Here is a 25,951-nt window from a genome sequence, read left to right on the forward strand (position 1 = left end):
TGGGGATGATTCTTCTGCACAACTTTCTGGGCTTGACATAATGTAGATTCAGTGACACTGGTCTGTAAGAAATGTGCTTTTAATATGCAACTTTTAGTTCTGCTAAATGTCATGGAACAAGAAGAACATTATGTGTTAGGATAGAAGGAACACCAAAAGGTCTTGTTTAATACACAGGAAATATCAGACCTCAGCAGGCAAGTGAGAACAGGAACTAGTTACAGCTACCATGCACCTGTACAATGCTCTCCCCTGAAATCCCCCAAGGATAAAGCACAGCTACTTCCAGAATCATCTCTGCATCTTCCTAAGACCCACTCAAAAATACTCTATATTCAAGTCTCAAATATATACAAGGTCCTTTAAGAGTTTTCTTCTTCAGGCCAATTAGATGCTCTGGAAACCTTTACCAGATTTGGAACAGAAGTGGTCACAAATGCTGGAAGGATGAAGATTTTGACTTGTAGCTCCTCCTTTGAGTGCATAAATGCTGGAAGGATGAAGATTTTGAGCTGTAGCTCCTCTTTTTACTACATAAATGCTGGAAGGATGATGATTTTGACCTGTGGCTCCTCCTTTGAGTGCCCTTTTTGGAGCTGTTCCATTGGTGTCAAGGCTGTGGCCCACCACGTAGCACAGGCAAAGATGTTTTGCAGAAACAAAGCTTCCTAACTGTCCTGTTTTAGAACCATTTGCAGTTGTTTTCATGTACACTATAAAAATCTGTGGTTTAGGATTTAATTAAATTTGCTTTAATTTAATCAAAGGTACCCTCAGAGGTTGTTCAGCTTTTGTGACTGGGAAAGTGAGCATAAGTTGTGGATGAGCAGACAATACCTGTGAGCTGTGCAAGATAATTTGGAGTACAGGAAAATGTGATGGACATAAAAACCCCTCCTATAGCTGGCCTAGTTTTTAGTGCCTAATTAGGCACTAAATTAATGCTTCTCTGTGAAGGGAAGCCTGTTTTGCTGGCCAGCTGAACTTGTTGAGCCTCTCTCCAAAGAACACTTCCCACCCAGCTGAAGGAGCTTGTTCCCAAGGGGGACTTCATTCTGAGGTTTTCAATCTAGCCACAAAAATTTGTGGCCAAAGGACAAACCTTCCATCTTTGTCAGTGTCTCAGCACAAAATGCTTTGGAAGTGTGGGAGCCTCTGTGAAACACCACTGTAACAAAATGCACAATTTCCAGTGTAAAGATCAGTAAAAGACTGGACTGGCTTATTTGGTCTGAGTATCAACTTCTAAATGACAGCTGCTATTCAAAATTTGACTCAGAAAGGCAGTGTCAACTTGTGACTTTGTTTAATCTTTCCTCATACATTCTTTATTTATTGCCTTCTAGGTAAGACCAGCAGTTTTGAAGCAAATTCAATGTACTCCCCTTTTCTGATTCATGTATTTACAGAACATTTTTATACAGTCTTTCCCTCAAACATGGTAACAAGCTATGACCTCACCCAGCTGACTGGCACCCAGAATGAATCCTTGTTCAGTTTATCTAACACAGTTTTCAGCTCATTACATGCACTCTGGAGATCTTCTTTCACCAGTACAGTGTCAATTAAATGGCCATACTGCTCTTCAATGAATGCTGCTGAATTCAGAATTTCCTGCTGTTCTTCATCCTGTTGATCAAAACAAGATCTTGGTATGAAATTTGCAGCATGTCCTTCTAGTACTTCAAAGTATGTATATATTATTTTAATATATATATTAAACTATACATATAAGATTATTATATGCATTATATATATTATTATACATTATAATAAATATATATATATGTATAAAGTGTATGGTATTTTAAAGCATAATGAGTCATTACTCTGAGGACATGTAAGAAAAGCTGCTACCATTAGGAAAAGGTGTTGAAGATATTAAAACTGAGATCAAGGAGCAGTATGCTACAGGCAGCTGTTCCAAAAAATGCAAAGGGCCTCAGGGAAGGGGGAAAATATGGTATAGGAGGGACAGAAAATGATACTTCATTTTATGTAGTTTAACCCAAGATATGGCAACCACACTCCTCAAAACTGAAAAGAAATTATGCATCTACTGTCCCAAGATCAGTATTTTTGAGGATTTACACAAAACCTTACCAAGTGAACTAAGTTTAGGTTATCATAAATATATATATATTTATGATATATATATATATTTATATATATATATAAATTTAAGTTTAGGTTATCATAAATAAAGCCATTATGCACTCTGTTCAGGTTTACACATCACCAAGCTGCAGCTGATCCAGGTTTGATCCTCAAGACATCCACACACTGTGATTTGTGTGTACACCATTAAACACTGCTGTGGTTGTCACTTTGGGGGTATAACAAAATTACTTTTTGATGGCTGCTCATAGGAAATGTAAAATTATTGTTGGTTTATCTGAGTTCAGCAGCAACTTCTTGTCACTGTGGTATTTTATGAAAAATACCTTTGCCAGGATCTTTTCTCCTGAGAAGCTGGGAAGCTTCAGCTTCTCCATGTTTTGCTACTTTGGAATGTGATTTAGAGAATTGTTTACCAGCATGTGAATTGTTTTTAATTAATGGCCAATCACAGCCAGCTGTGTTGGACTCTGAGTCTGCCATGAGATTTTATTATTTATTCCTTTCTAGCTTTCTGATGTCTCCTTTCTCTTTCTTTAGTGTAGTTTTAGTATATAATTATAATATAATATAATATAATATAATATAATATAATATAATATAATATAATATAATATAATATAATATAATATAATATAATATAATATAATATAATATAATATAATATAATATAATATAATATAATATAATAATAAATCAGCCTTCTAAGAACTTAGAGTCAATTCTCATCTCTCACCTCATCCTGAAACCCACAACAAAACTACAACAATTAATAACCACAACTCCCCCTGCTGCAGCCTTGATGATGTAGCCAGATGAATATGGAAGACTGGCACTTGGCTTTGTGTTACTTTAAAACTTGAGGAGATAAGGAATCAAAAATTCCATTTTCTGAAGTTGCACCTGAAAGGCTACAGGACCTACTTAGTGCCCCACTTTAACTCTTGCTATGGAAGAGGAGTTCTTTCAAGTAACAGAAGTGCTAGCCCCAAATATTTCTTTCAAGACATTAGAACTTGGAATACTCACAAGAGGGGATGAGATTTCTTCTGACATGTGAGATTTTAAGACATGTTTTTTCTTTTCTGAAATGAGAGGCTTCACAAATATAACATAAGGCTTAAACTCAGGAGTCCTCAAGTGCTTTACTGCCTGTGAACAGATGATTTTTTTTTGTTATCAGACTTGTTTTTGCAACATTTCCATGAGACTCAAACTGGTTTCAGTGGTTTCACTGGTACTGTGGTGTGAAGTCCTGTTTCCTACACATCTGACCACAGCAATTTTTTGCCCTTCAAACAAAGGCTCATGCCAGAATCCTGGCTAGCACCCAAGACTTCATGGAGCATTGCCTGAATAGCACTGGGATTCCAAGGGGCAAGGACATGGCAAAAAATACTGAGGAAAGTATAAAAAAACCCCTGACTTCATGGGCAAGTTATGGTTTGCTTCACCTATGCTTCAAATTTAATTAAAGAAATGTAATTCTTTGAACAACTGCTGGACAATCACTTGGCAGACACTAAATCAGAAAATCTGACCTTAGCAGTCAGTTCTAGGAGATACCCTTGAATTTCAGGGCATCCTGAGAAACTGCCTTAGCACAACACTGCAAATTTTAAACCTGGAATTCATCTGAGGTAGCACCACAAACCTTTTCCTAGCCCAGTTACAAAATCTGGATCAAATTTTCAAGTATTAACTCACAGCATGGTGGGTACTGAGAGCTGGCACTGCTTTCACTGCTCCTGTCCTGGGGTGATTCATGGTGTTACTGCATTCTGTATCTGCACCCAAAAATGGGTTCTGCATCCTTGAGATCCTACAAATGAGAGCCTTGGGGGGGTGTGGGTGTGCCATGGCCAGCATTTTAAAAATCAGAACTAGAATGGAAACAACAACTCTGTTCTAAGGATTCTCTCTAGGAACTGAGCAGGCTGGGACAGGGTTTTTTAAAATCAGATCTAGAATGGAAACAACAACTCTGTTCTAAGGATTCTCTCTGGGTCCTGAGCAGGCTGGGACAGGGTTTTTTAAAATCAGATCTAGAATGGAAACAACAACTCTGTTCTAAGGATTCTCTCCAGGAACTGAGCAGGCTGGGACAGGGTTTTTTAAAATCAGATCTAGAATGGAAACAACAACTCTGTTCTAAGGATTCTCTCCAGGACCTGAGCAGGCTGGGACAGGGTTTTTTAAAATCAGATCTAGAATGGAAACAACAACTCTGTTCTAAGGATTCTCTCCAGGAACTGAGCAGGCTGGGACAGGGTTTTTTAAAATCAGATCTAGAATGGAAACAACAACTCTGTTCTAAGGATTCTCTCTGGGTCCTGAGCAGGCTGGGACAGGGTTTTTTAAAATCAGATCTAGAATGGAAATAACAACTCTGTTCTAAGGATTCTCTCTGGGTCCTGAGCAGGCTGGGTCAGGGATGCACACTGGTCCTACAGCAAGGGAAAAGTCCCACAGTGAGCATTACTAAAGAGACATCCAGGCTGTGCTGGATTAATCCCTTTTCTGACCCAGAGATGGGGTAACTGAGATGTGTTTTAAAAGCTTTTATCTAATTTTCAGTCTCATGTGAAGGGTGAGACAATACAGATGTTGTAATTCACGCCATCACATTCAGAAGCCAATTATTTGCTAATTACAATAAATTATAAGTGTTTTTTGACCTATCAGCTTTTGCCACCCCATGCTGTAAATGCCTTAAAGCCAATTACCCCTCGTGGGTCCTACTACAGTGCATCTTTCACAGTTCCATTTCTTTAAAATATCTAATCTTATCTGCAAGGCATGTCCCAGCTGGACTGTAGGAACTGCAACCACTGCCCTGCATTCCCAAGAGTGCCATTCTGCTCAGGCAGCAGGAAATGATATTTGCATTCTTTAAAAGAAGCTGCAGGACTTACTTCAGGTACCACATCCACCAGACAAACTTTCTTTTTGGCCATCACAGACCGGATTGCCTCCAGGCTGGTGCCATACAAATTCTCTTTGTACTCTCCGTGTTCCACAAATCTAAAAAGTCAATACACTTTTAAATATCATCTACAAAAAATATTAACAATATTTAACTTGGAACATTTGATAGTTGTTTGCTGAAGTCAAAGCAAAGAGGGAGGAGAGAGGCAGAAAACCAGGAGAGGGATTTTATTTCTTTTTACTTATTTTTTTTCCTTCCTTGCTTTGTAGCAATTCTTCATAAATCACTAACAGTTAATCAGCACTGCTGACAAAAAGGGGAAGAAGAATGAATATTTTTCACAGAAAACAGAACAAAGCTGGCAAGGCAATGGACTGCAATTCTCCCATCTTTTGGGAGCCTGGTAAAGATCTGAACTTGGAGAAAACCTGTTCAGGCTCACAGTGTCAGGTACAACCACAGGTTCCATCTAGCACACACTTTCAAGGAGACTTGTGAATAAAACTTTTTACTTTCAAAGAGACTTGTGAATAAAACTTTTTACTCATCATATTAAACAGACAGTAAGCAGCCCAACCAAGTATCTGTTATTTTCACTAGATTCAATTCTAACCAATCATTATGCAGATTATTTAAATTCTAACTCAGGATCCTCCTACTGATGTTATTCCTAAATTGCTTCCAGCTCAATGTTTGAGTTTGTTCTAACAGTCCAGACTCTGTAAAGAGCTTTTTACTTAAAAGCTGAAAGCTGAATCCTTCTAATCTTGTCCAACTTGTCACCTGATTTTGGTATTCATGATGTAAAATTGTGCAACCAATATTTTTAAATAATCAATTATACCAGTATTTAAAAACTAACTCACTTGTTTTGCTGCACATCTGTCTCAAATGATTGCTTAGAAACAAAATTGTATTCTACTCCTTCTCTCTCATGACTTTTCCTTGACCTTGTTGTATCTAGAAGAGAAGGGAAGCAAGACATGGGAGACACATCAGCCTTTGCAAATGTTTTCTCTACTTAGTTTCAGTCACATTTTCCCAACTTCAAACAAGAAAGTTACACAGTGGCAAATTTAAATGAACAAAATATAAATCAGACCCTATAATTTTGTTTTAGACTCAATTTCAAATATTGTATGACCAAAAACGAAGTTATTTTGCTCCCAGGAGTGCTGTAACTAACAAAAAAGAATTAGGAAGATGATAATTTACCATGAGAAAAAAAAATCGGAGTACTTCAGAAATATTAATATAATCAATAGTCAGAACAGAAATGATTAGTGCAGATGGCAGGACATTAATTAGACAGCATTTATGGAGTACAGATGTAACAAACACAATCAGTAAATTTTACTCACGTGGAACTGCAACCCCATACTCCTGGGGGTTCTCTGACACAACTTTTTGCTTGAGCTCACTTAACTTGGCCCCCAAACAACCTAAAAAAATAAAATAAAACTGTCTGACAGGTTTCTGTGTGAAATTAAATAATGCAGAAAATAAATATATTACTTTCACACAAAGAATATGATTTGGGAGTGAGCTTGAAGAAACCTCCTTCATGAGAGAGCACATGACCTGCTCTGCCATATTCTGCTTTGAAGATCATCAGGAACAAATTTAATTCTTTGAACTGCAGGACAATCACCTGGCAGGCACTAAATCAGGAAATCTGCTCTTAGCAGTCAGTTCTAGGAGATACCCTTGAATTTTAGGGCATCCTGAGAAACTGGTTTAGCACAAGGCTGATAAGCTGAAATGAAATTTTATACAAAATCTTGATAGATAATTCTAACATCTGCCTCTTCATCAATAGTTCTGACAGCCTAAACACTGGAGTAAAAACCAGAAAGTGAATCAGAAAAATGAGAAATAGTCCTGCATCATTATTTTTAGAAGGATTTGGTGAGTTTGATTCCTTGTTTTGTTTTTTTTTTTTCCTTTTCTTTTTTTTTAATGTAATTTAAAATAAAAGACTGAGTTCAGAAAAATGTTTTGAAAAACCCACCAGAACCCCAAAATGAAACATGTAAGAAAAGCCTCTGGGAGTGCAGGATAAAGGAAGAAGGAGAAATGTGAAAAACTTTGAACACATTGGGCACCTTACCAATCAAAACCACCAGCCTCTGCTGTTCACCAGGCTGTTGCTGATATTTTGTGACTTCTTCATATGTGAGGAACTCTGCTCCATCTGCCTGCTCTGCCTGCTTGCCCTCATTGCCATTGTTTTCTTTCTCTTTTCGACTCAACCTAAAGCTCCTGCGTAAACCAGCTGGGCACAAAACACAAGAAAAAGATAAAATTCAGATTTTTAAACTTGTTCAGCCTCAAGTTGTTGTCTTCAAATGGGAGTTATTCCCATCAATTTTGTTTATCATCAAATCAGTGATCAGATTATAGGAGAAATCTGTAATAAAAGCTGCTACCATGAGGAAAAGGTGCTGAAGATATTAAAGCTGAGATCAAGGAGCAGAATGTTACTGGCAGCTGTTCCAAAAAAGGCAAAAAGATAAAAGGAAGGGGGAAAATATGGATATGGGATAGAAAATGTAACATCTCATTGAATATGGGATAGAAAACCTAAAATATGGGATAGAAAACCTCATATTCCACTGAATATGGGATAGAAAACCTCACATAGGGGATAGAAACCCTAACATCTCATTGAATATGGGATAGAAACCCTAATATATGGGACAGAAAAACTAACATCTCATTGAATATGGGATATAAAACCTCTCATCTCATTGCCTATAGGACAGAAAACATAACATCCCATTGCATATATGGGATAGAAAACTTCCCATATGGGATAAAAAACATCCCATCCCACTGCATATGGGATGGAAATCCTAATATATGAAATAGAAAACCTAACATGCCATTGAATATGGGATTGAAAACCTCACATATAGGATAGAAAACCTCACATTTGGGATAGAAAATCTCATATTCCATTGAATATGGGATAGAAACCCTCACATCCCATTGAATATGGGATAGAAACCCAAATATATGGGTTAGAAAACCCAACATCCCATTGCATGTGGGATTGAAAACCTAAAATCCCATTGCATATGGGAGAGAAAACTTCATATATAGGATAGAAAAACTCATATCCTACTGCACATGGGATAGAAATCCTAATATATGAAATAGAAAACCTAACATCCCATTGAATATGGGATAGAAACCCTAAAACATGGGTTAGAAACCCTAACATCCCATTGCATGTGGGATTGAAAACTTAAAATCCCATTGCATATGGGAGAGAAAACTTCATATATAGGATAGAAAACCTCATATCCCACTGCATATGAGATAGAAATCCTAACACCCAACCACTAATAAAATCCCCCTCATAAAACTTTAGCTGCTTTAGGTTATGCCTCTTCACAGAGATAATTTAGCTTATGAATGTATGGGAAATTAATTTAATAGTTCAGTTTGGATTTTTTCATGTGGAGGTGGGTTCTTTTGGGGGTTTTGTTTTGTTTTCATTGTGGTTCTGGTTTTTTTTGGGGTGGGTGTGCTAGGGAACAGGTAAAGGTTTGGTTACTCACCTATGTAGTGTCCATTGAAATATCCTTCACAGTCACAGTCTTCTGAAAATTCAAAAGTGGGGTAGGGCACAGGGGAAAGGAGTGAGAGGGAGGAAGGAAATATCAGACAATGTGTGTGATACAAGTCTGGCTCATTGGCAAGGAAAGAAATTTTATATCCTGCATTGTTTGCAGGTACTTTTTTAAACATAAACTAAAAAATACTTGCCTTGACTAGTGGTTTGTATTTGAAAAAATCCTTGACTTTGATATTGAATTAGAGAATTTTATATCTTGGTATTTACAGTTCCCAGAGTTTATGGAATTCAACAGGAAATATGTGATATTTAGAAAGGCAGCTGGTACATGACATACAAACTGCATAAGCCCAACAGAATTGCTCATAATGAAAATAACACAGAAAACAATGAAGACAAATCACTTAGAATGAACATGGGTGCCCTAAAATGTTAAACCCTAATATTTCTTTATTTTTTAAACATATCAAAGACTGCATTTAACTTGCAAGTCTTTGAACCTCACTCAGAAACCTCCAGAACATGTAAACACATCTCAAATCCTTTCTCTTGAATCAGAAAAGCAAAATCACCATTACTTAAGCCATCAACCTGAATTAGATTACTTTAAATAATAATTCACAAAGAAAATGTCCTAGGAACAATATATCTACTGATCCCTTTGGAATTTTAGAAAATTTTATTATTTTTATTTTAGAAAATACTTTGGTTGTTTATATTCAGACAGAAAGTGAGTTAGGAGAGCACCTACCTTTGTCAGAAGACTGATCATCTATAAGTTAGCATGAAAGGCAGAGTTGGGATGATATTAAAAGATGGACAAATAATTGAGCAAAATTAGAGAAAATAGAAAGGAAAGTTCTGGTTTAATTTGCTTAGCAGGCTTTTCTATCTTAAAAAAAGTACTGCAATACAATACCCTTATCAACTGATTAAAGAATTTTGGGCAGAAATGGAGTTCTTATAACCAGTTATCAGCTTAATTGTCTTGAAAACATCTGAGATAAAGCTTAAGCAGCACTCCTCATTACATGCCTTTATTTTCATGTGAATCTAGACTTGTTTCATGCACTCATATATGAATTTCCAGAAGATGCATTAGGTTATTTTTGCAGCTTTCAAGTTTCAAATCACAGAAAAAGTGTGAGCAAATGTTAAGGCATCTAAATATGTGAGGCCAGATGTTTTTGAGAGCAGAGAGAGAGGGACAGCTATGAGTTTTGAAAACAATAAGCATTAACAAAATAAAGCTCAAACCCAAATCCTCCTCCTCCCTTGTGTCCATGCATATCAACCAATGGCAGCTGGTATTTAAAATATCAGTCAGTGGTGAAACAATTGTTGAAACAACAGAAAAAACTGATAATTTAGTATCAATTAAAGCACCACTGAAAGAACACATCTGACTTACATAAAGGTTTCTTCAGAGTTCTGGTATTCTGCAGAGTGCCTGTTGTTCTCCTGTAAGTCAGTCGTCTGAATAGGAAATAATTCTATTTTACATATGGAAACTCAGAATTACAGAGAATTTATAGCATGGAAAATAAAGAATGACATAGTGCTTTTCTTAAAAAAAAATTAAAATGTTTCTGATTCAACTATTTAAAAGGCTTTATTTAAAAGTATGATAGTCTCACATTGTTACTGGTAAGGGAATGAAAAGAAAATTTCAAAACATTTTATGCTTTCATATATCAGAGCATAGAAATCAATAGTTTATCAATCTGATTTTTTTCCTATTTCCCTTTTGCCCACATGATCTTTTTTTGCAACATTAAGAAAAGTAAATAACCTTTGTCCAAAGCAGTCACTGAGCTGTGCATAAGTAGAAATTATCCACCTTTTTCCAGATCACTTGGAAGTTTTCTGTTATTTACTAGTAAAGAAACCAATTTACCCAGCTTGTGTGAAAATGTAAGAACAGAGTTTCAAGTAAAATCTTCCTTAAGTGTTAAAATCAAGTAGGAAGTTTATGATATAATTGGAGAAGATGGAGCTTTTTAGCACTTTCCTCTTGGCTGTATTTACCCTGCCATGACCATGCCTTTAATTTTCTGTGAAAAAAACCTGGCATTGTCACAGATATATTTTATGAAAAATCCTGTCAAAAGGAGTTTTCTCCTGAGAAGCTGAGAGGCCTTAGAAACAAAATGTAAACAATGGTTATCTGCTGCTGTGGAATGCAACAGGTGCATCTGGGATTGGTCTCATCTGGTGTTTTTAATTAATGGCCAATCACAGTCCAACTGTCTCAGACTCTCTGGTCAGTCACAAGATTTTATTATCATTCCTTTCAAGCCTTCTGATGAAATCTTTTCTTCTATTCTTTTAGTATGTAATTTTATTTTAATATAATATATATCATAAAATAATAAATCAGCCTTCTGAAACATGGAGTCAAGATTCTCATCTCTTCCCTCATCCTGGGACCCCTGCGAACACCACCACAGGCATAAAATCAATTTATCAATATAGTGACAACTGTATACATGTAAAAGAAAAAAATAAAACCTGTAATCTTTGCTGACAAACCTTTCTTGGAACTGTTTTGAGGGGATCAAGCCTGCTCTGAGGTTGGTGTCCCCAACACGCTTGGCTTGCCACCACGTGGGATCATCCTGGCTCACAACCTCCAGCACGTGGCGGCGTTTGAACGGCAGCCCGGCCTCCTGGCAAGGAATGGCTCTGTCCTCCTTGGGGTTATAGCAGAAAAGTGCCCTCATAAACACCTGCAAAAGAAAGGTAACATGTCTGGCAGGATCATTGGCTTATCAGCCTGACCCCAAGAAAAGTTCCAAAGTCGCTTTTCCCAGCCCGGCGCTTGACGGAGTCAAGGATCTTCATTTCTTGGTCTCAAGGTTGTTTGTTTTATCTTATCTATAAAAATTTTTCTCCTGCCCTGACGAGGTCAGCTCAGCAAGACAGTCTGAGGCACTCTGCCTGCCCTCAGGGCAGTGTTATGTCTTTATACTAAAACCTGTGTTTCCAATACCTATCACCTATGTTAGGCAGTGAGCTTCTACTCTAAACCAATCCCAAAGTGCCAACATCACTGCAGAAAATGGAGAGCAAGAAGAAGAAGAAGGAGAAAGGCTGGAGACACACAGTTCCCTCCATCTTGCCTCCTGAACCCCCATTCTAAAAACCCTAAAATCTACTTTTCCACCTTGTGATAACTTCACTTATATTCTACCTAAACTGTTTTGGCTTGCTGATCTTCATACAAGGTTGGTAATTTGCTCCATGGGTCTAAATCAAAACCACAGGGGCATTTTGTGCTCTGTGCCAGGGTCCCTGAGACCCCTGGCAGGGGTCTTGGCTGCTCAGGACAGCCAGAGGGATGTCCTGGGTCCTGAAACGTGTCATTTCTTCTTGTCCTATCTGGAATTTGAAATGTCTGCCTTTAAAAGGCTTCCCCCAATGCTAACACTGCTATATATATACTTTATTCCTCCTGCAAGCACTCAAAAATATAAACACCTGGCAGCTTGTGCAGTAAAAAAAAACTTTCCAGGATATATCCAGTAATTATGGAATTGTGGAACATGAGACTCAAAAGACCAAAGTTCCAAGAAACACAGATGACAATCTACATTAAGTACAAAATGCAATAAAGGAATGGTTGGAAAAAAATAAGGGAAGGGAGAAAACAGTAAAAATGGATTTTTGTCGCAGACATCTTTTTATGAAAAATCTTTTCTTAAGGTTTCTCCTTCTAAGAAGCTAAGAGGCTTCAGAAACAAAATGTAAACAATGGTTATCTGCTGCTGTGGAATACAACAGGTGCATCTGTGATTGGTCTCGTGTAGATGTTTAGAATTAGTGACCATTCATGGCAGAGCTAGCTCTCCCTCTCTGTCTGAGCCACAGACCTTTGTTTTTTATTCTATTCTATTCTTAGCTTGCCTTTTAAGATGAAACTTTTCTTTCTATTATTTTTAGTACAGTTATAATGTAATATATATATATATAATAAAATAATAAATCAAGCTTTCTGAAATATAGAGTCAAATCTTCGTCTCCTCCCTCATCTTGAAAACCCCTGTGACCACTGTCACAGATTTTTTGCAAAGTTGCCCAGTCGTAAAGACTGTTCTTAAAATGTTCCTTTAATGCATCAAAATCTACTGTTCAACTTTGGATTTGTATCTTAACACAGTTTAACACAAGAGCAGAACCAATTCAGAAAGTGATTTGTGGGCTTGAAGGAGAAGTTCAGCAAGCAAGAGCAGGGAGGCAGAGAGACTGACAGAGGAACCTTGTGAGCAATCACTTATTGCTGATCAGGTAGGGCAGCTGAAATGGGCTGCTGGGGTCACATGGTGATGCTGCTCTGCTTGCAGAGGTCCATTTTCACTCAAATGAGTGGCAAAATGCCCAGAGAAAATGGACAGACTGCAGCTGCCACGGTGAGAGGAGACAGCAGAACACTCAATTGAATTACACAGACCAAAAAGAGAGGCAGGATTTCAGAAATGCTCTAAAAGAACACGTGCCAAGATGGAGAGGAGTAATGAATAGAAGGGTACTGCACAAAAAAGCACTGTGCTGTCTTTGCAGCTCAATCAGGAGTCTGTGGCACTTCCCACTGGAGCAGGAATGGTAAAGATGTGCCTGAGTGGTTCAGCTGCATACCTTGCTGTCTTTGAGACGATCTTCTTCTTTGATGGCTGGAATTATCTTCAGTGTTATTGACCCTTGAGACTGAGCCTGAGCAAAACAGAAATGGTTTTTTACTTTGAAAGCAGGACAAGGATACAATGCAGACTATTCAAGCTCCAGTTAAGGAGCTAGCAGCTGTCTCCTCAGAACTCTAACAGGCCAAGCTAATCCACAATTTAACTGCATTACAGAGAACATCAGGATTTTCCATGACTCCACAACAGTGGAGACATCCACAGTAATTACTTGGCTAAAACATATTAAGACCTGCATTAAAATTCTCTTGTTTGCTTTTAGCAATTGCATTAATTTCTGGGCTACACTTCAGAGTACATTACATATTTCTGTGGCTTTTAGTACAACACTGACTTAGATTTTTGCAGACTAATAATTTTAAAGTGCTGCTTTGAACAATACTGCTGTGTTTTCTCCATATAGTGGCTAACTTGTCAAGAGTGAAATATAAACATCTACAAAATAAACACCTACTTTCACTCTAGAAATCTTTGCTAGGAAATGACAACTATTAGTTATAGTAAACTAAAAAGCACTTCTGGGTCCTTCAGAAATCTGGAATGGGTTTATCTCATCAGAAATCTGGAATGGGTTTATCTCATCAGAAATCTGGAATGGGTTTATCTCATCAGAAATCTGGAATGGGTTTATCTCATCTGTTTTAGATGCCTTATTTTGCATGAGATGAACTGTGTTTCAGGGAAGCCTGCAATTCTGCACAGATTAAAAAGCAAACACAAACATTTGTAGCTTTTCTTCAAATAATAAACCATGAAAAAGAAAGTGTTACACTTCAGGCATTAACTCACATGGGACATATGTAATTAGAAATCACACAGGACAGATAAATAGCATCCCAAGATCCCCATGAATTAAACTTTACACACTATTTCAAAATGGTTTTGACACCCCCTGCCCCCCAAGTTAAAAGCAGTCATTGGCATTATTGGGATTATTTGATCTAAATTGAAATGAGGTGATGGAAGTGACACCAGTGTCCTTACTGTGTCCCTAACTCCACTCCACACCAAGACAAGGGGAATTACAGCACAAAAGGGAAATCAGAGATAAAGAAGCAGAAGAGCTACACCACTTTCTACCAAGATTTGTGGGTATTCATGTTAGAGAAGCTTGAAACAAGAAATTGCTCATGTCACCAGGAATCTGCTGGTAAAGGACAGACTGACAGCTCCTGAACACACAGACAAGACTCTCTTCAGCTTCCCAACACACCACATTATGAATCATCCTCTAGGAGTGTATTTATAATTTGCAGCTTGCTTGCCATAAACAAAGCATTAAAGGGAAGTTCTTGACAGAGCAACATGTTAATTTTGTATTTGTATCTTACTTGGTACCAATCCAGTTCGCAGAAGTTTCTGAAGTCAAAAGGAGAAGACTAATCCACTGGGAGAAGAAAAACTCTTAATGCAAAGACAAGCAGGGATTGCATCTTTTAGCTCTATATTTTAAACTCATGGTTAAATTTCATCATCTACTGTAATTACTAGATCACCAAACAGAAAAGATCTTGAAATGAAAATCAGTGCAGACCAAAATCTGACTTATTTCTTCTGGTCGTTTGTGAAGCACAGTAATACCATTGACTTCTCTTAGTTCATCTCCAACATGGACAAGACCTGAAAAGATGGTAAGGAAATTAAAATAGGTCTAGAGACTGGAAAGCACTTCTCCTCTGATGTCCAGCCTAAATCATTAGCTTGTACTTCCTCAGCTCCCTCATCCAGACTGATGGATTTAGTACCAAAGCCTTTGTTGGAAATGTGCCTCAGAGTCTCCTGCCTTTATTCCTAATGGCACTTTCCTCTCCATGCAGCACAGGCTCAAAGGAGAGCAGCATGCAGACAGGCAAGGAACCCTGGAAAATCACTCTTTGGATCAGTATTAAGTATACAAAACTGGAATAGTTTCATGAGTGTGCCCAAATCAGGAGACACACAGAAAATAAAGGCAGGAATGACATATCTGTCACCTGACAGATCAATACTTCACACTCACAGAAAGAATGCTACACTAAATTTTTTAACAAGCCATGAAGAGACTCTACAAGATTTAGATTTGTTTATCCAGTTCAATAAGAAATGTTGTAGTTGTCATATATACAGCTACTGTTAACTGCCATAAAATAAATTCTCAGTAAAGCAAACAGAAAACAACACATGATACACTGAATAAACCAAGGTACTAGATTAGAAGCTAAAAACATTCTTTGCATTTTTCTACAGCTCAAACATACTTCTTCCATCTCTGTTTTCATTTTTTCCTAATAAAAAGCATATGTAATTAGATGAACAGGTTACTGATAAACACAGAAATGTTAAGAGCATGCCCAGGAAACTTCAGAGGTTTCCAGATTTAATTCAGAAATGAACTACTGCAATCATACCACTGCGATCAGCTGCACCACCCCTCATGATCCTGGCCACAATCACAGCTCCTGTGTGCTCATCTCTTCTGATGGTAGCTCCCTGAAATAAAACATACCCCCCACCCAAAAAAAGGTAAGAAATTTACCCCAAATTCAGCAACCAGAGACATAATGTGTATACTATTATGACTTTTAAACTGGAATTAATTTATTCTATGATTTTTCTCTGTCTCCCTGATGATTTCCACCATTACTCAAGTTTTGCCCATGCCAAGTGATTATAAATAAAACATACCCCCCACCCAAAAAAAGGTAAGAAATTTACCCCGAATTCAGCAACCAGAGACATAATGTGTATACTATTATGACTTTTAAACTGGAATTAATTTATTCTATGATTTTTCTCTTTCTCCCTGATGATTTCCACCATTACTCAAGTTTTGCCCATGCCAAGTGATTATGGCAAGGTGCACCCACCTTCCTTTCTGCTGCCTTTGATTATTGTGGTCATCAAAGCCACTCAAGTGTGCAAAACATCTTATTGTAACATATTCCTTTTCCTCCTTTTCTGAATCTGTATACAATACAGTCAGCACTTTTATATGTAAAAGAAAAAAAGCCAAGTAATTGGATTTTTTTTCCTCCTCCTACCTCTGCTGGCAATACAAAGCTTTAATAATTTCTTTCCCAATACAGCTGTTTTGCCTTAGGGAATCAATTCTTCCATTTCCATTAGTATAAAATTAGGACTTTGACAATATAATGATTATATGTAGGTATCAAACATACTCTCACTGACTTTCATGCAAGTGAACACATGAAGTCATTGAATGCTAGCTACAGTATCAAAAGAATGAATAGATATAATCAGCATAATTGCTCCAACATATACAATTTCTTCACTGTTTCCTGGCATTATAAACTATGCCCATAAAGCAGCCAAATGCAAAATTGTGAAGGTGCATTTATCATTTACCAAATTGTTTTTTATGTTACTTTATAAGCTTCAGAACGCTCCAAGTTTCTGAAGGCTATTTGATGACATCTTCAAGTATCTCCTCCATACTCCCAATAACACTCTTGCACTATAAAGTTTTATAACCAGAGATAGGTGATCTAATATGTACCAAGGGTTCTTTATTTTTCACTAGCCGAACAATTTTCACTGATTCCTCATCAAAATCATCATCAAAATTATCAGGCAGAGGTGGAAGAGCTGGGTCAAAGTTCTTCTGTGCTACAGTGTCATGTACTACAAGCATTGCCTGCATAAAGGAAATAAAAAACAATAATGTTTAAAAATGTAATGGAGTAATACCACAATTCCCATTCTCATCTTTCCAGTATTACAGGAAAATTAAACCTCCCCCTTTCTTCCCTCACCACAAATCCTCCAAAAATGATTTAGCAATTACCTTACCCATCATGTAAACTACACACTGGTGTATATCAATATTTAAAATAAATCCAGGCAACAACAAAAAACACAGTGGACAATGAAAAGCAAGAAGGTGTAATTTTCTTCTCCTTTTCTTTTCTGGTCCCTCAGAAAATATTAAGGAAGGGAGGAATAGAAGACAGCATGGTGCATTATGCAGGAAAGCTGTCTCTTTTCAATTTTCTTCACATGCCAAAGTCTGTGCAGGAAATCCCAGTGGAATAGAAGTTTGTGGGAGGCTTCTATATAACTTTTCTGTTACAAAATGTTCTATCACAATTCTGCAAAGACATTTCTTTGTGGTTTTTACCCTGAGATGTGGTGTTGACAACAGCTGAAGCAGCTCCTTTTCTTCATTATTCACTGGTGCTGTCTGCAATTCTTCTATTACCTTTAAAATAAAAATTTACAACCTCAAAATTAAAGGAATTCACCAAACAAGGTCATGTATTTACATTTCTGTTGAGTGTTTGCTAACATCTATCATCCATCAACGTAGTGTGCACAGATCAAAACTGATCCCAGTCCATAGTGCATGAAACCTGAAAGAAACCAAAGCTTCTTTAGCTATTTTTATTAGATAGTACAGAAGACAGCATTAGGAATCAGAATAATAATCCCTAAACATACATTTTAAGAGTTATTCCATCAATAGAATTTCAGGAATGAGTTCTGAAATTTTTAATTCCATATGGAATACATAAGTGATACCTGAAACAACATTCTTGCATTATTTGATAAAAGACTTTAAACTTCTGCAGTCATCTAGTATTAACTGTGTGGAACATGCAACATAACTTCCCTTGTTCCCCTGCAAAACCTGGACACCAAAATATGCCCTGGACTCTCAGGCACTTTAAATGAAAGATGAGAGAAATAATGGAGGCACTTCTGCACTGGGCTGAGTGGGTGAGAGGAGAGAGAAAGCAGGGGAGGGAGGAGGAAGGGAAAATGGATTGAGACAAAAGAGATTTCCTTACCCTGTTAAGGGTTCTAAGCAGGGAATTCATATAGCTCTATAAAAAACTTCTCTGCTGTTCTGAAGATGGAAATTTTGTGTGACTTGCCAGGTAGCAGTGCTGAAACTTTTGTGGAGGTGGTACAGTGTGTGTGGAACAGGGAGAGGGGGTGTGCTGCATGTTAAGGGGGGCACTGGGGTCTCCTGACTTTGAAAACTGAAATATTCCAGCTCCCAAACCTTCCACTGCCCCTTCCTATGCTATGGTAGGGAACAGGTGCATGTAAAGAACCAGCAAATGCCATAATAAAAACAGTTTGAAGCCTTCTGAAAATGGAATGTGCTGCTTTGTGTTGTCTCTGTCTCAACTATGATAATTCAGCACATAAATGAGGCTTACAAGAGAGAGAAAAGCTCTTTACCAAGGCTTGTAGTTTTAAATTGAAAGAGAGCAGACTGGATATAAGGAAGAATTAGATTATCCATATTTAGATTGGATATAAGAAGAATTTTTTATGATGAAGGTGGTGAGATGCTAGAACATCTGCATGGTGAAATGCTGGAAACAAGGCTGCCAAGAGAAGTCTGGGATGCTCCAGCACTGGAAATGTTCAAAATCAGGATAACAGGGCTGTGAGCAATCTGATCCAGGGAAAGGTGAGCCTGCCTGTGGTGCTTAGATGAGATCATATTTGAAGGTCCCTCCAACCCAAACCAACAGCAGAGCTGCCTGGGCTGTAATGGTTTTAAGGCTGAAGATGACTGAATGCTCAGCTGGGATATTTCCACACAGGGCTGAAGGATTTTTGCAGCCTCTCCCTTAGGAAGGTAATTCACAATATCCTTTCCTTCCACCTGAATGTGTCCATCTTCACTAAACATTTAATAACTTGGTATTTTTGAGCTCTCATTTCCTTGATTAATCATGGCCAACAGATTACAAAGACAGCTGGGGAAGATGAGAAATATGTTCACATACAGCACAATTGCAAAGCTTTGATTTGTTAGGAAAGCAGGTGTAAATAATAGGAAAATGAGGAGACAAGAATTTTTACTCACATCTTCAACTAATCCTGCTGCACTGTGTAAAACAGGAGTTGGGCTCTGTCTTTCATAATGCCGGAGCTTTTCATGAATCTGAAAAAAGATTATTCAGGGATATTTCTACAGAGAGATACAAAACTTGCTCAATATACCTACACTGGAATGTTTTTCTATTTAAGGAATATAATTTATCTAAGATGTGTCAGAAAAATAATCTCTCTTAGGGTTATTTTTGTTTTGTTTGGGACTCTGTTTTCTTTTTGCTCATGGTAGTTTCAGACAGAAAATCTGTAAAGACTTTAGGAGCATAAGGAAAAAATGAAGCCATTTCACATTACTTTTTTGCTATGGGGCACTGTGTTCATTTTAGCAAGAAGAGCAGAAAAATTTATTTCTGAACAAAATATGCTAATTGTCAAACATTATTAATGTTTGCTCTTAAGCACACATATGTTTTGCTTGGTACAGAATTCTTAAAAAAAAGTTTGGCAAAGTAAATGCTTGATAAATCCAGTGAACAGAGAAAAAGTAAACTGTAAGGAGAATGTACATAAATAAATATAAACTTTTACCTTCATCAGGTAGCTGAGACTCCTTTCACTGAAGACATCCCTAAGGAATCCCATTTCCTCTTTATGGTTTGAATCAGGTCTTAGCTGAGATGTCAAAAGGGCCAAAGTTTCGTGCAACCCTAAATTTAGATTCAGGACAGAACAAAAACATTGTACACAGGATTTATCACTGGACTTTCTACTGCAGACTTAACAGTCACTACATTTATTTGGGTAAAACATTGGTGATCATCAAATTTGCAGAGTTTATCTTGTGTTTATCATGTTTATCTTGTGTTTATCCACCATTCATTTTGCAACATTCCCTTCATAAGTGGCAAACACAGCATCATATTAAAGCAAAGGCTAACAAAGCAATATATATATATATATAAAAATTTCTTTCACATTTCCCACTTCATGTTCATTATGCTTTGTTTCCAAAACCCTTTGTTTCCCTCTTACAAATGTTGAATTTTCAGTACCACAGCAGACTTTCAAAATGACTGAATGAGCTCCTTTAGCAGCTCCACCTCCCCATTCTGGTGGTGATTACAGAGAATTAACAAAAGAGAAGAGCACACCCCCAAAACTTTCCCTGCTCAGTCTCTCTTCCTTGCGTGCTGGAGCTCTCAACCAACACCCCACAAGCTCAGAGCTCTCCATGGATTTTTCCTGTGGCAAAATTTGGGCAAAGGGAAGGTGAAAAGAGGAGAAAAAGAGGGGGCACCTGGAGTTGAACCAGGGACCTCTTGATCTGCAGTCAAATGCTCTACCACTGAGCTATACCCCCTAGCACACCTGCACCTGGGAAATTAGACCTCAGAAATTAGGAGAACAATCAAAGCTTTCATACCATTTCACAAATTCAATCAAGCATCAACAAATATAAGCAATCTAAGCCTTTCATAAAGAAGACCAAAAAGAAATTCTGGTGGTGATTACAGAGAATTAACAACAGACAAGAGCACACACAGACACTGAGTGCTTCCAGCACAACCCCAAAACCTTCCCAGCTCAGTCTCTCTTCCTTGTATGCTGGAGTTCAGAACCAACACCCCACAAGCTCAGAGCTCTCCATGGATTTTTCCTGTGGCAAAATTTGAGCAAAGGGAAGGTGAAAAGAGGAAAAAAAGAGGGGGCACCTGGAGTTGAACCAGGGACCTCTTGATCTGCAGTCAAATGCTCTACCACTGAGCTATACCCCCTAGCACAACATCTGCACCTGGGAAATTTGAAAATATTTCTTGGCAAACAAAAACATTTTGTTGTCCAGGAACTGCACTTCTTCCCTTCACAGCTCCACAAAGTGCCTACTAAAGGTACACACAGTTAGACCTCAGAAATTAGGAGAACAATCAAAGCTTTCATTCCATTTCACAAATTCAATCAAGCATTAACAAATATAAGCAATCTAATCCTTTCATAAAGAAGACCAAAAAGAAATTCTGGTGGTGATTACAGAGAATTAACAACAGATAAGAGCACACACAACCCCAAAACCTTCCCAGCTCAGTCTCTCTTCCTTGCATGCTGGAGTTCAGAACCAACACTCCACAAGCTCAGAGCTCTCCATGGATTTTTCCTGTGGCAAAATTTGGGCAAAGGGAAGGTGGAAAAAAAGAGGGGGCACCTGGAGTTGAACCAGGGACCTCTTGATCTGCAGTCAAATGCTCTACCACTGAGCTATACCCCCTGGCACAGCTTCTGCACCAGGGAAATTTAGAAACATTTCTTGGCAAAGAAAAAGTTTTGCTGTCCAGGAACCCTTGACACCCCCCTCTGCACTTTAATGGACTTCTCAATGGCTTTGCATGGGGTCAAATGTCATCAATGATGGGAAAAAAAAATGAGAAATTCAGGTCAATCTGATGCCTGCAGGGAATTTCAAACATACAAAAGCTCACACAGGCAGCCAGTGCTTCTCACACAGGGCACAACCCCTGCACTTCCCCAGTGTTCTCTTGCCCCTTCTGCCTCTGAGGCACCTAAAAAAGCCAGGCCTGAACAGAGGAAGAAGGGACAGGTGGAGATTTCATTGTGGCAGAATCAAAGCTTGTGGCTTGTTTTCTAAAAATTATTTTAATCACCAGTATCCCAATTTTGCAGCACACACAGCAGACAAACACCAGATTTTTCCTGGTGAACAATGTCTGGGAACACAAGACCAAAACAAAACAGGAAATAAGAAAAGGTGGAGGGGGCTCAAATATATTCCTGTGGCTATTCTCTCCATGAACCTCAGAGTGAATTTTGATCCAGGAGACTCAAACTCACTCCTGCTTTAACCCTAAGCATCATTCAATATCTGTGACTTCCCTCTGGGCAGCATACTGGAAAAGTTAGTAAGCAGCTCTGAACAAAATCACTTATTTTAAGTTAAATGTAAGAATATTAACAAAGTTTACCAACCCCTGTTTAGAAAATATTAAGAAATGACCCAGCAAGCAGCAGATATACATGGGCTGATCTTTAATAAGCAGGAGTAGAAGGCACTGTTACACTGAGAGGTCCAACTCTGCCTACAGGAACTTATCAGAATATATTCAAGTTTATCAGAATATATTCAAGTCTATCAGAATATATTCAAGTCTATCAGAATACACTCAGGTCTATCAGAATATATTCTCGTGCTCTAGGGTTATCAGGAAACTGTTTCCTGACAAAATTTATTAATTTTTTACCTTTTACATTTCACCTTCTTTCTTGTAAGTAATTGCTCAAAAACTCCAGCTGAATTCTCTTAATTCCATTACATTTTAGTCCAATTTGAATTAATTTTATGTGTGACACACCTATGATAAGATTTCAATCCCTGTTCTGTTGAAAACATGCAGCTGAGTTACCTGAGTCTTCTGAAAGCACTGGCATGGCTCTGCTCTTACTCTTAGAGAAAAATGTTCAACCTCAAGAGGATTGTTTCTTTTTCTTAGAGACAAATCTTCAACTTCAACCAACAGGATTGTTTCTTCTTTCTGGGCTGTGGTTCACAGGCAGTCCTGAAATAAGCAAACATAATATCTAAGCTCAAGCATGCAAGAGAAATGTCAGGCATGTAAAAATAGCAATTTTCTAGTTTTCAGTTTAACCTGGATCAAGCAGGGCTCTGCAGTTATTCTGCTATGCAAGTGACAATGGAAAATACCAGGTTATGTAATGAAATGTAAGTAAAATGGGAAAGGTTATATAATAACCATATTGTATCTGGGATAAAGCTGAGGCTGAAGAGAGCATCTCTCAAGATAGGTAATTTTAACAGAAAAAGCAGAAGAGAAGGGATGTTTAAAAGCCCTGGGAAATATCACGTGCAGAAACAGAGCATGCAGGAAGATGCCACATCACAAGATGTGCTGGGGCTTCCTAAAACTCATCTCAAAGAAGTGTCCACATCCCTGAATTCTGATGGGAACCATGCTACAGTTACAGCTCCTCAAAGCTGGCAGGGCTGGCACTCTGCCAACCTTGGTCACAGGTACTACAGATGTTATAAAAATAAAGCTACTTCCGCTGCTCAGAAATGGCTTTGGATACTTCTCTTGCAGGTTTCTCTTGTCACTCAGAGCAAATTACTCCAGAGCATTTTTTTTTTTTTTTTTAATTTAAAACAACCCCCAAAACTGAATCTATGCATGTAATTGCCAGTCCAAGATGAAACATTGTGTTTCAGGGCACTTACAATCTTCTCCATGCTTATAAAATTCATTGGAGTAGTATTTTATAAAAATAAACTTCCATAACAGCACACATACTCCAACTCTTTGCTGAATACAAAAAAGGATGCTCCTCGTGTTTCTATTTGTAGATAAGTCTATCATATTTTGGTTGCATGAAACAAGTTTGATGCTTCCAATTCAAATTTTCTTGACTAGCTGCCTGAAAATACCATAGTACTGCATGGCAAATTAGCATTTCCTTATTTAGAATCTTTTAGATTTCTGAGTTTCTCTACAATACAGTGAAATACTAAGCTCAACAGTCACCTGTGTTTTACACCCTGTATTTTCTACTACTACAATTAATTAATCCATCTAGGCATCAAAATATGGTTGGAGTTCTCTAAATAAATTATCTGAGTGTTGAAATTTCACTCTACTCCATGGATTGTGCTCCAGTGCATTATATATACTATACCTTCATTTAAACACTCTTATTGCCCATTGCTTAGAAGAAATAAACATTTCACTCACTTCATGCCAAAGAAATTTATGGGCAATTCATTCAACTGCTTTGGTTCCTTGATTATGGCATTTCATTTGACTCATATTAAAATCTTCTCAAATGATTGAGAAAGAACTTTAATTGCCTGCTTCATCTTTGCAACAATGCGTGCTTCCTACAGTCAAACCTATTCAGCACCAAACCCCACAAAATGCCAAGTTATTTTCCAGATTATTAGTGAAAAAAGCCCACACAGGAACCTGAAAAACACATTTCAGCATCTTAGAAACCAGACAGCAAACTCAGGAGCATGAGAATTAGTCGAGTTAGGCACAGCAGTCAAAATGGAGGCTTCCCCTAGAGGCATCTTCCATGCTCTGTAAAAATCCCGTTACACAGAACTGCCAGGAATGAACACTCCAAAGAATGGAAAACATTCCAGAGCCAGGGCTGGCTCTCAGAGGTATTAAAATCAGCCCCAGCACGTGATATTTTGCAAGATGTGTCTCAAAACCATCAATCTGTCCTCTTATCACTATAGCATCAATAGGCTCAAATACACTTTCCCTCTTTAAAAACATCTACCTAAACCTTAATTCATTTTTCTTGTCCAGCTGTTACCAAGGCTGAAAGCCTGAAGCACCTTTCTTACCTAGAAAAAGGGTTGATAATATTTGGAAAGGGCTAAATAAACTCAACTGATGCTCTCCATAGGGTCAATGCAGGAGATAAAATAGAAGCGTAATATGACCGTAATATTACCAGAAGCATAATATCCCCATTAACTTAGAGAACAAACCTATTGTGGTTCACAGCCTAACACAACAGAAAGCTTCTGTAATCCAGATTGTATCATTCAAAGCAGCAGCTGCTTTCAGAAAGCATCTGCAGTTTAACATTTTACATTAGATCAGAAGATGCATCACTACGCTAAGCGGGCCATAAGTGATAGCTGATGGCCACACAGGTTTTCTCCTCCTGTCCAACCTGAGTGAAGCTCTTCACGGGTACCTAGTTCAGGACGGAAAAAGACACTGCTCTGGTGCTGAACGAAGCACAGATAAAACCGCACAACCCTGCTGAGCATCACCGGGCCGGACTTTTCCTCCGAGCCCCCGGTCAGGGGCAGCCCCGGCCCAGCCGCGCTGGGCGCTCCGGGCTCAGCCGGGCAACCCCTGGCCGGTGTGGGGACCCGGTGACACCCACCGGCAACCCCGGCAAGGGCTGTCCTGCCCCGGAGAGCTTTATGTGAGCTCCACCGAGCTGGAGGTGATACCTGCGGGCCCAAACCTCCTCACAGCCCCACCGCGTACGGAGCGAGGCTGCGCTTCGCACGGGACCGGAGATGCTTCCCGAGCCGTGAGGCGAGCACGCTCCGGGCCCACATCCACCGGGGAGCCCTAACCCGGAGCGAGCCCCCAGGCACACCCAGCACACACCCGCGGGCTCCCTCACGCCGGGCCGCGCCTCCAAGGCAGCACCGGAGCCCGGCCCGAAGAGCCGCAAAATGGCGCCGCCCCCGCCGCCTCAGCGGCCCCCGCGCCGCGCCGCGCCCCGGGCCCGGCGCTGCCCCGGGCCGCCGTTACCTGCGGGAGCGGCCCGGGCTGGGCTCCTGCGGCGCTGGAGGCTGCCCCGGCCGGCCGCGGAGCTGCCCGCAGCCTGCTGCGCACCTCGCTCATGCGCCCTCAAGAGCCGTTCTAAGCACGCCCCCCTCCTTCCCTCCCCCAAGCTGCCACGGCCTGAGGGGCGGCTGGATCGCCCCGGAGCTCTGGATCGCCCCGGAGCGGCGGCTGACAACGAAATCGGGGCCTCGGCACCGCCAGGGTTAGCGGCTGCCAGCTCCGCCCCGGGGTTTCGCCCCAGAGCGAGCGGCTCCGGATGCCGCTATCCCGGGGGAGCTCCGGGCGCCGGGCGGACCTGGGCGCTGCCTCAGCCCGGCTTCCGGAGTTCCCTTGTTGAAGTCACCCTTGGGGGCTGTCAGGAAAGTCCAAAACGCCAGAATTTTATGTCCCAAAAGGAGATGGAGGAGTCCTTTGATTTATTCGAATAAAGGGAGAGAGTTCACTGGGGCACGCACCCGCGGGGTTTTCTCTCTCTGGGTTTCAG

The 25,951-nt window shown here is 39.2% G+C and overlaps 1 protein-coding gene and 3 non-coding genes across 6 annotated transcripts; all 4 read right to left on the reverse strand.

Annotated features, from left to right (window-relative positions):
• Positions 1–63: 63 nt before the first annotated feature.
• Positions 64–25,601, reverse strand: MPP3 (MAGUK p55 scaffold protein 3). Of its 3 annotated transcripts, none has more exons than XM_063178932.1 (19): positions 25,432–25,601; positions 22,534–22,686; positions 19,709–19,827; positions 19,152–19,229; positions 17,445–17,525; positions 16,824–16,961; positions 15,715–15,796; positions 14,862–14,947; positions 13,266–13,340; positions 11,163–11,359; positions 10,042–10,106; positions 9,382–9,402; positions 8,614–8,652; positions 7,158–7,322; positions 6,409–6,489; positions 5,914–6,007; positions 5,034–5,142; positions 3,148–3,270; positions 64–1,629 (listed from the first exon to the last, which is right to left on the reverse strand). In XM_063178932.1, exons 2-19 carry the CDS (start codon positions 22,556–22,558, stop codon positions 1,450–1,452), a joined length of 1,758 nt encoding a protein of 585 aa, XP_063035002.1. In that variant the 5' UTR covers positions 22,559–22,686; positions 25,432–25,601; the 3' UTR covers positions 64–1,449. The 3 variants fall into 3 exon arrangements, with proteins under 3 accessions (XP_063035002.1, XP_063035000.1, XP_063035001.1); XM_063178930.1 differs by having other exon boundaries at positions 8,614–8,655; positions 25,432–25,599; XM_063178931.1 differs by lacking the exon at positions 25,432–25,601 and adding an exon at positions 25,122–25,139 and having other exon boundaries at positions 8,614–8,655.
• On the reverse strand, positions 20,409–20,480 carry TRNAC-GCA (transfer RNA cysteine (anticodon GCA)). The gene has a single exon. It is a non-coding gene; the product is annotated as a tRNA-Cys (tRNA).
• On the reverse strand, positions 20,824–20,895 carry TRNAC-GCA (transfer RNA cysteine (anticodon GCA)). Its single transcript has one exon. It is a non-coding gene; the product is annotated as a tRNA-Cys (tRNA).
• Positions 21,312–21,383, reverse strand: TRNAC-GCA (transfer RNA cysteine (anticodon GCA)). Its single transcript has one exon. It is a non-coding gene; the product is annotated as a tRNA-Cys (tRNA).
• Positions 25,602–25,951: the final 350 nt, after the last annotated feature.

This window comes from Melospiza melodia, chromosome 30 (assembly GCF_035770615.1).
Source record: "Melospiza melodia melodia isolate bMelMel2 chromosome 30, bMelMel2.pri, whole genome shotgun sequence".
Lineage (NCBI taxonomy): Eukaryota > Metazoa > Chordata > Aves > Passeriformes > Passerellidae > Melospiza > Melospiza melodia.

Coding starts and splice junctions, on each gene's coding strand:
- MPP3 (XM_063178930.1), bottom strand. CDS start 22,558: ATGCCAGTGCTTTCAGAAGACTCAG. Junction 13,341..14,861: donor AAGAAATAAGTCAGATTTTG/GTCTGCACTGAT, acceptor TGTTTTGCTCAG/GCTCAGTCTCAAGGGTCAAT. Junction 7,323..8,613: donor TTTCAATGGACACTACATAG/GTGAGTAACCAA, acceptor TTTTGTGCCCAG/CTGGTTTACGCAGGAGCTTT.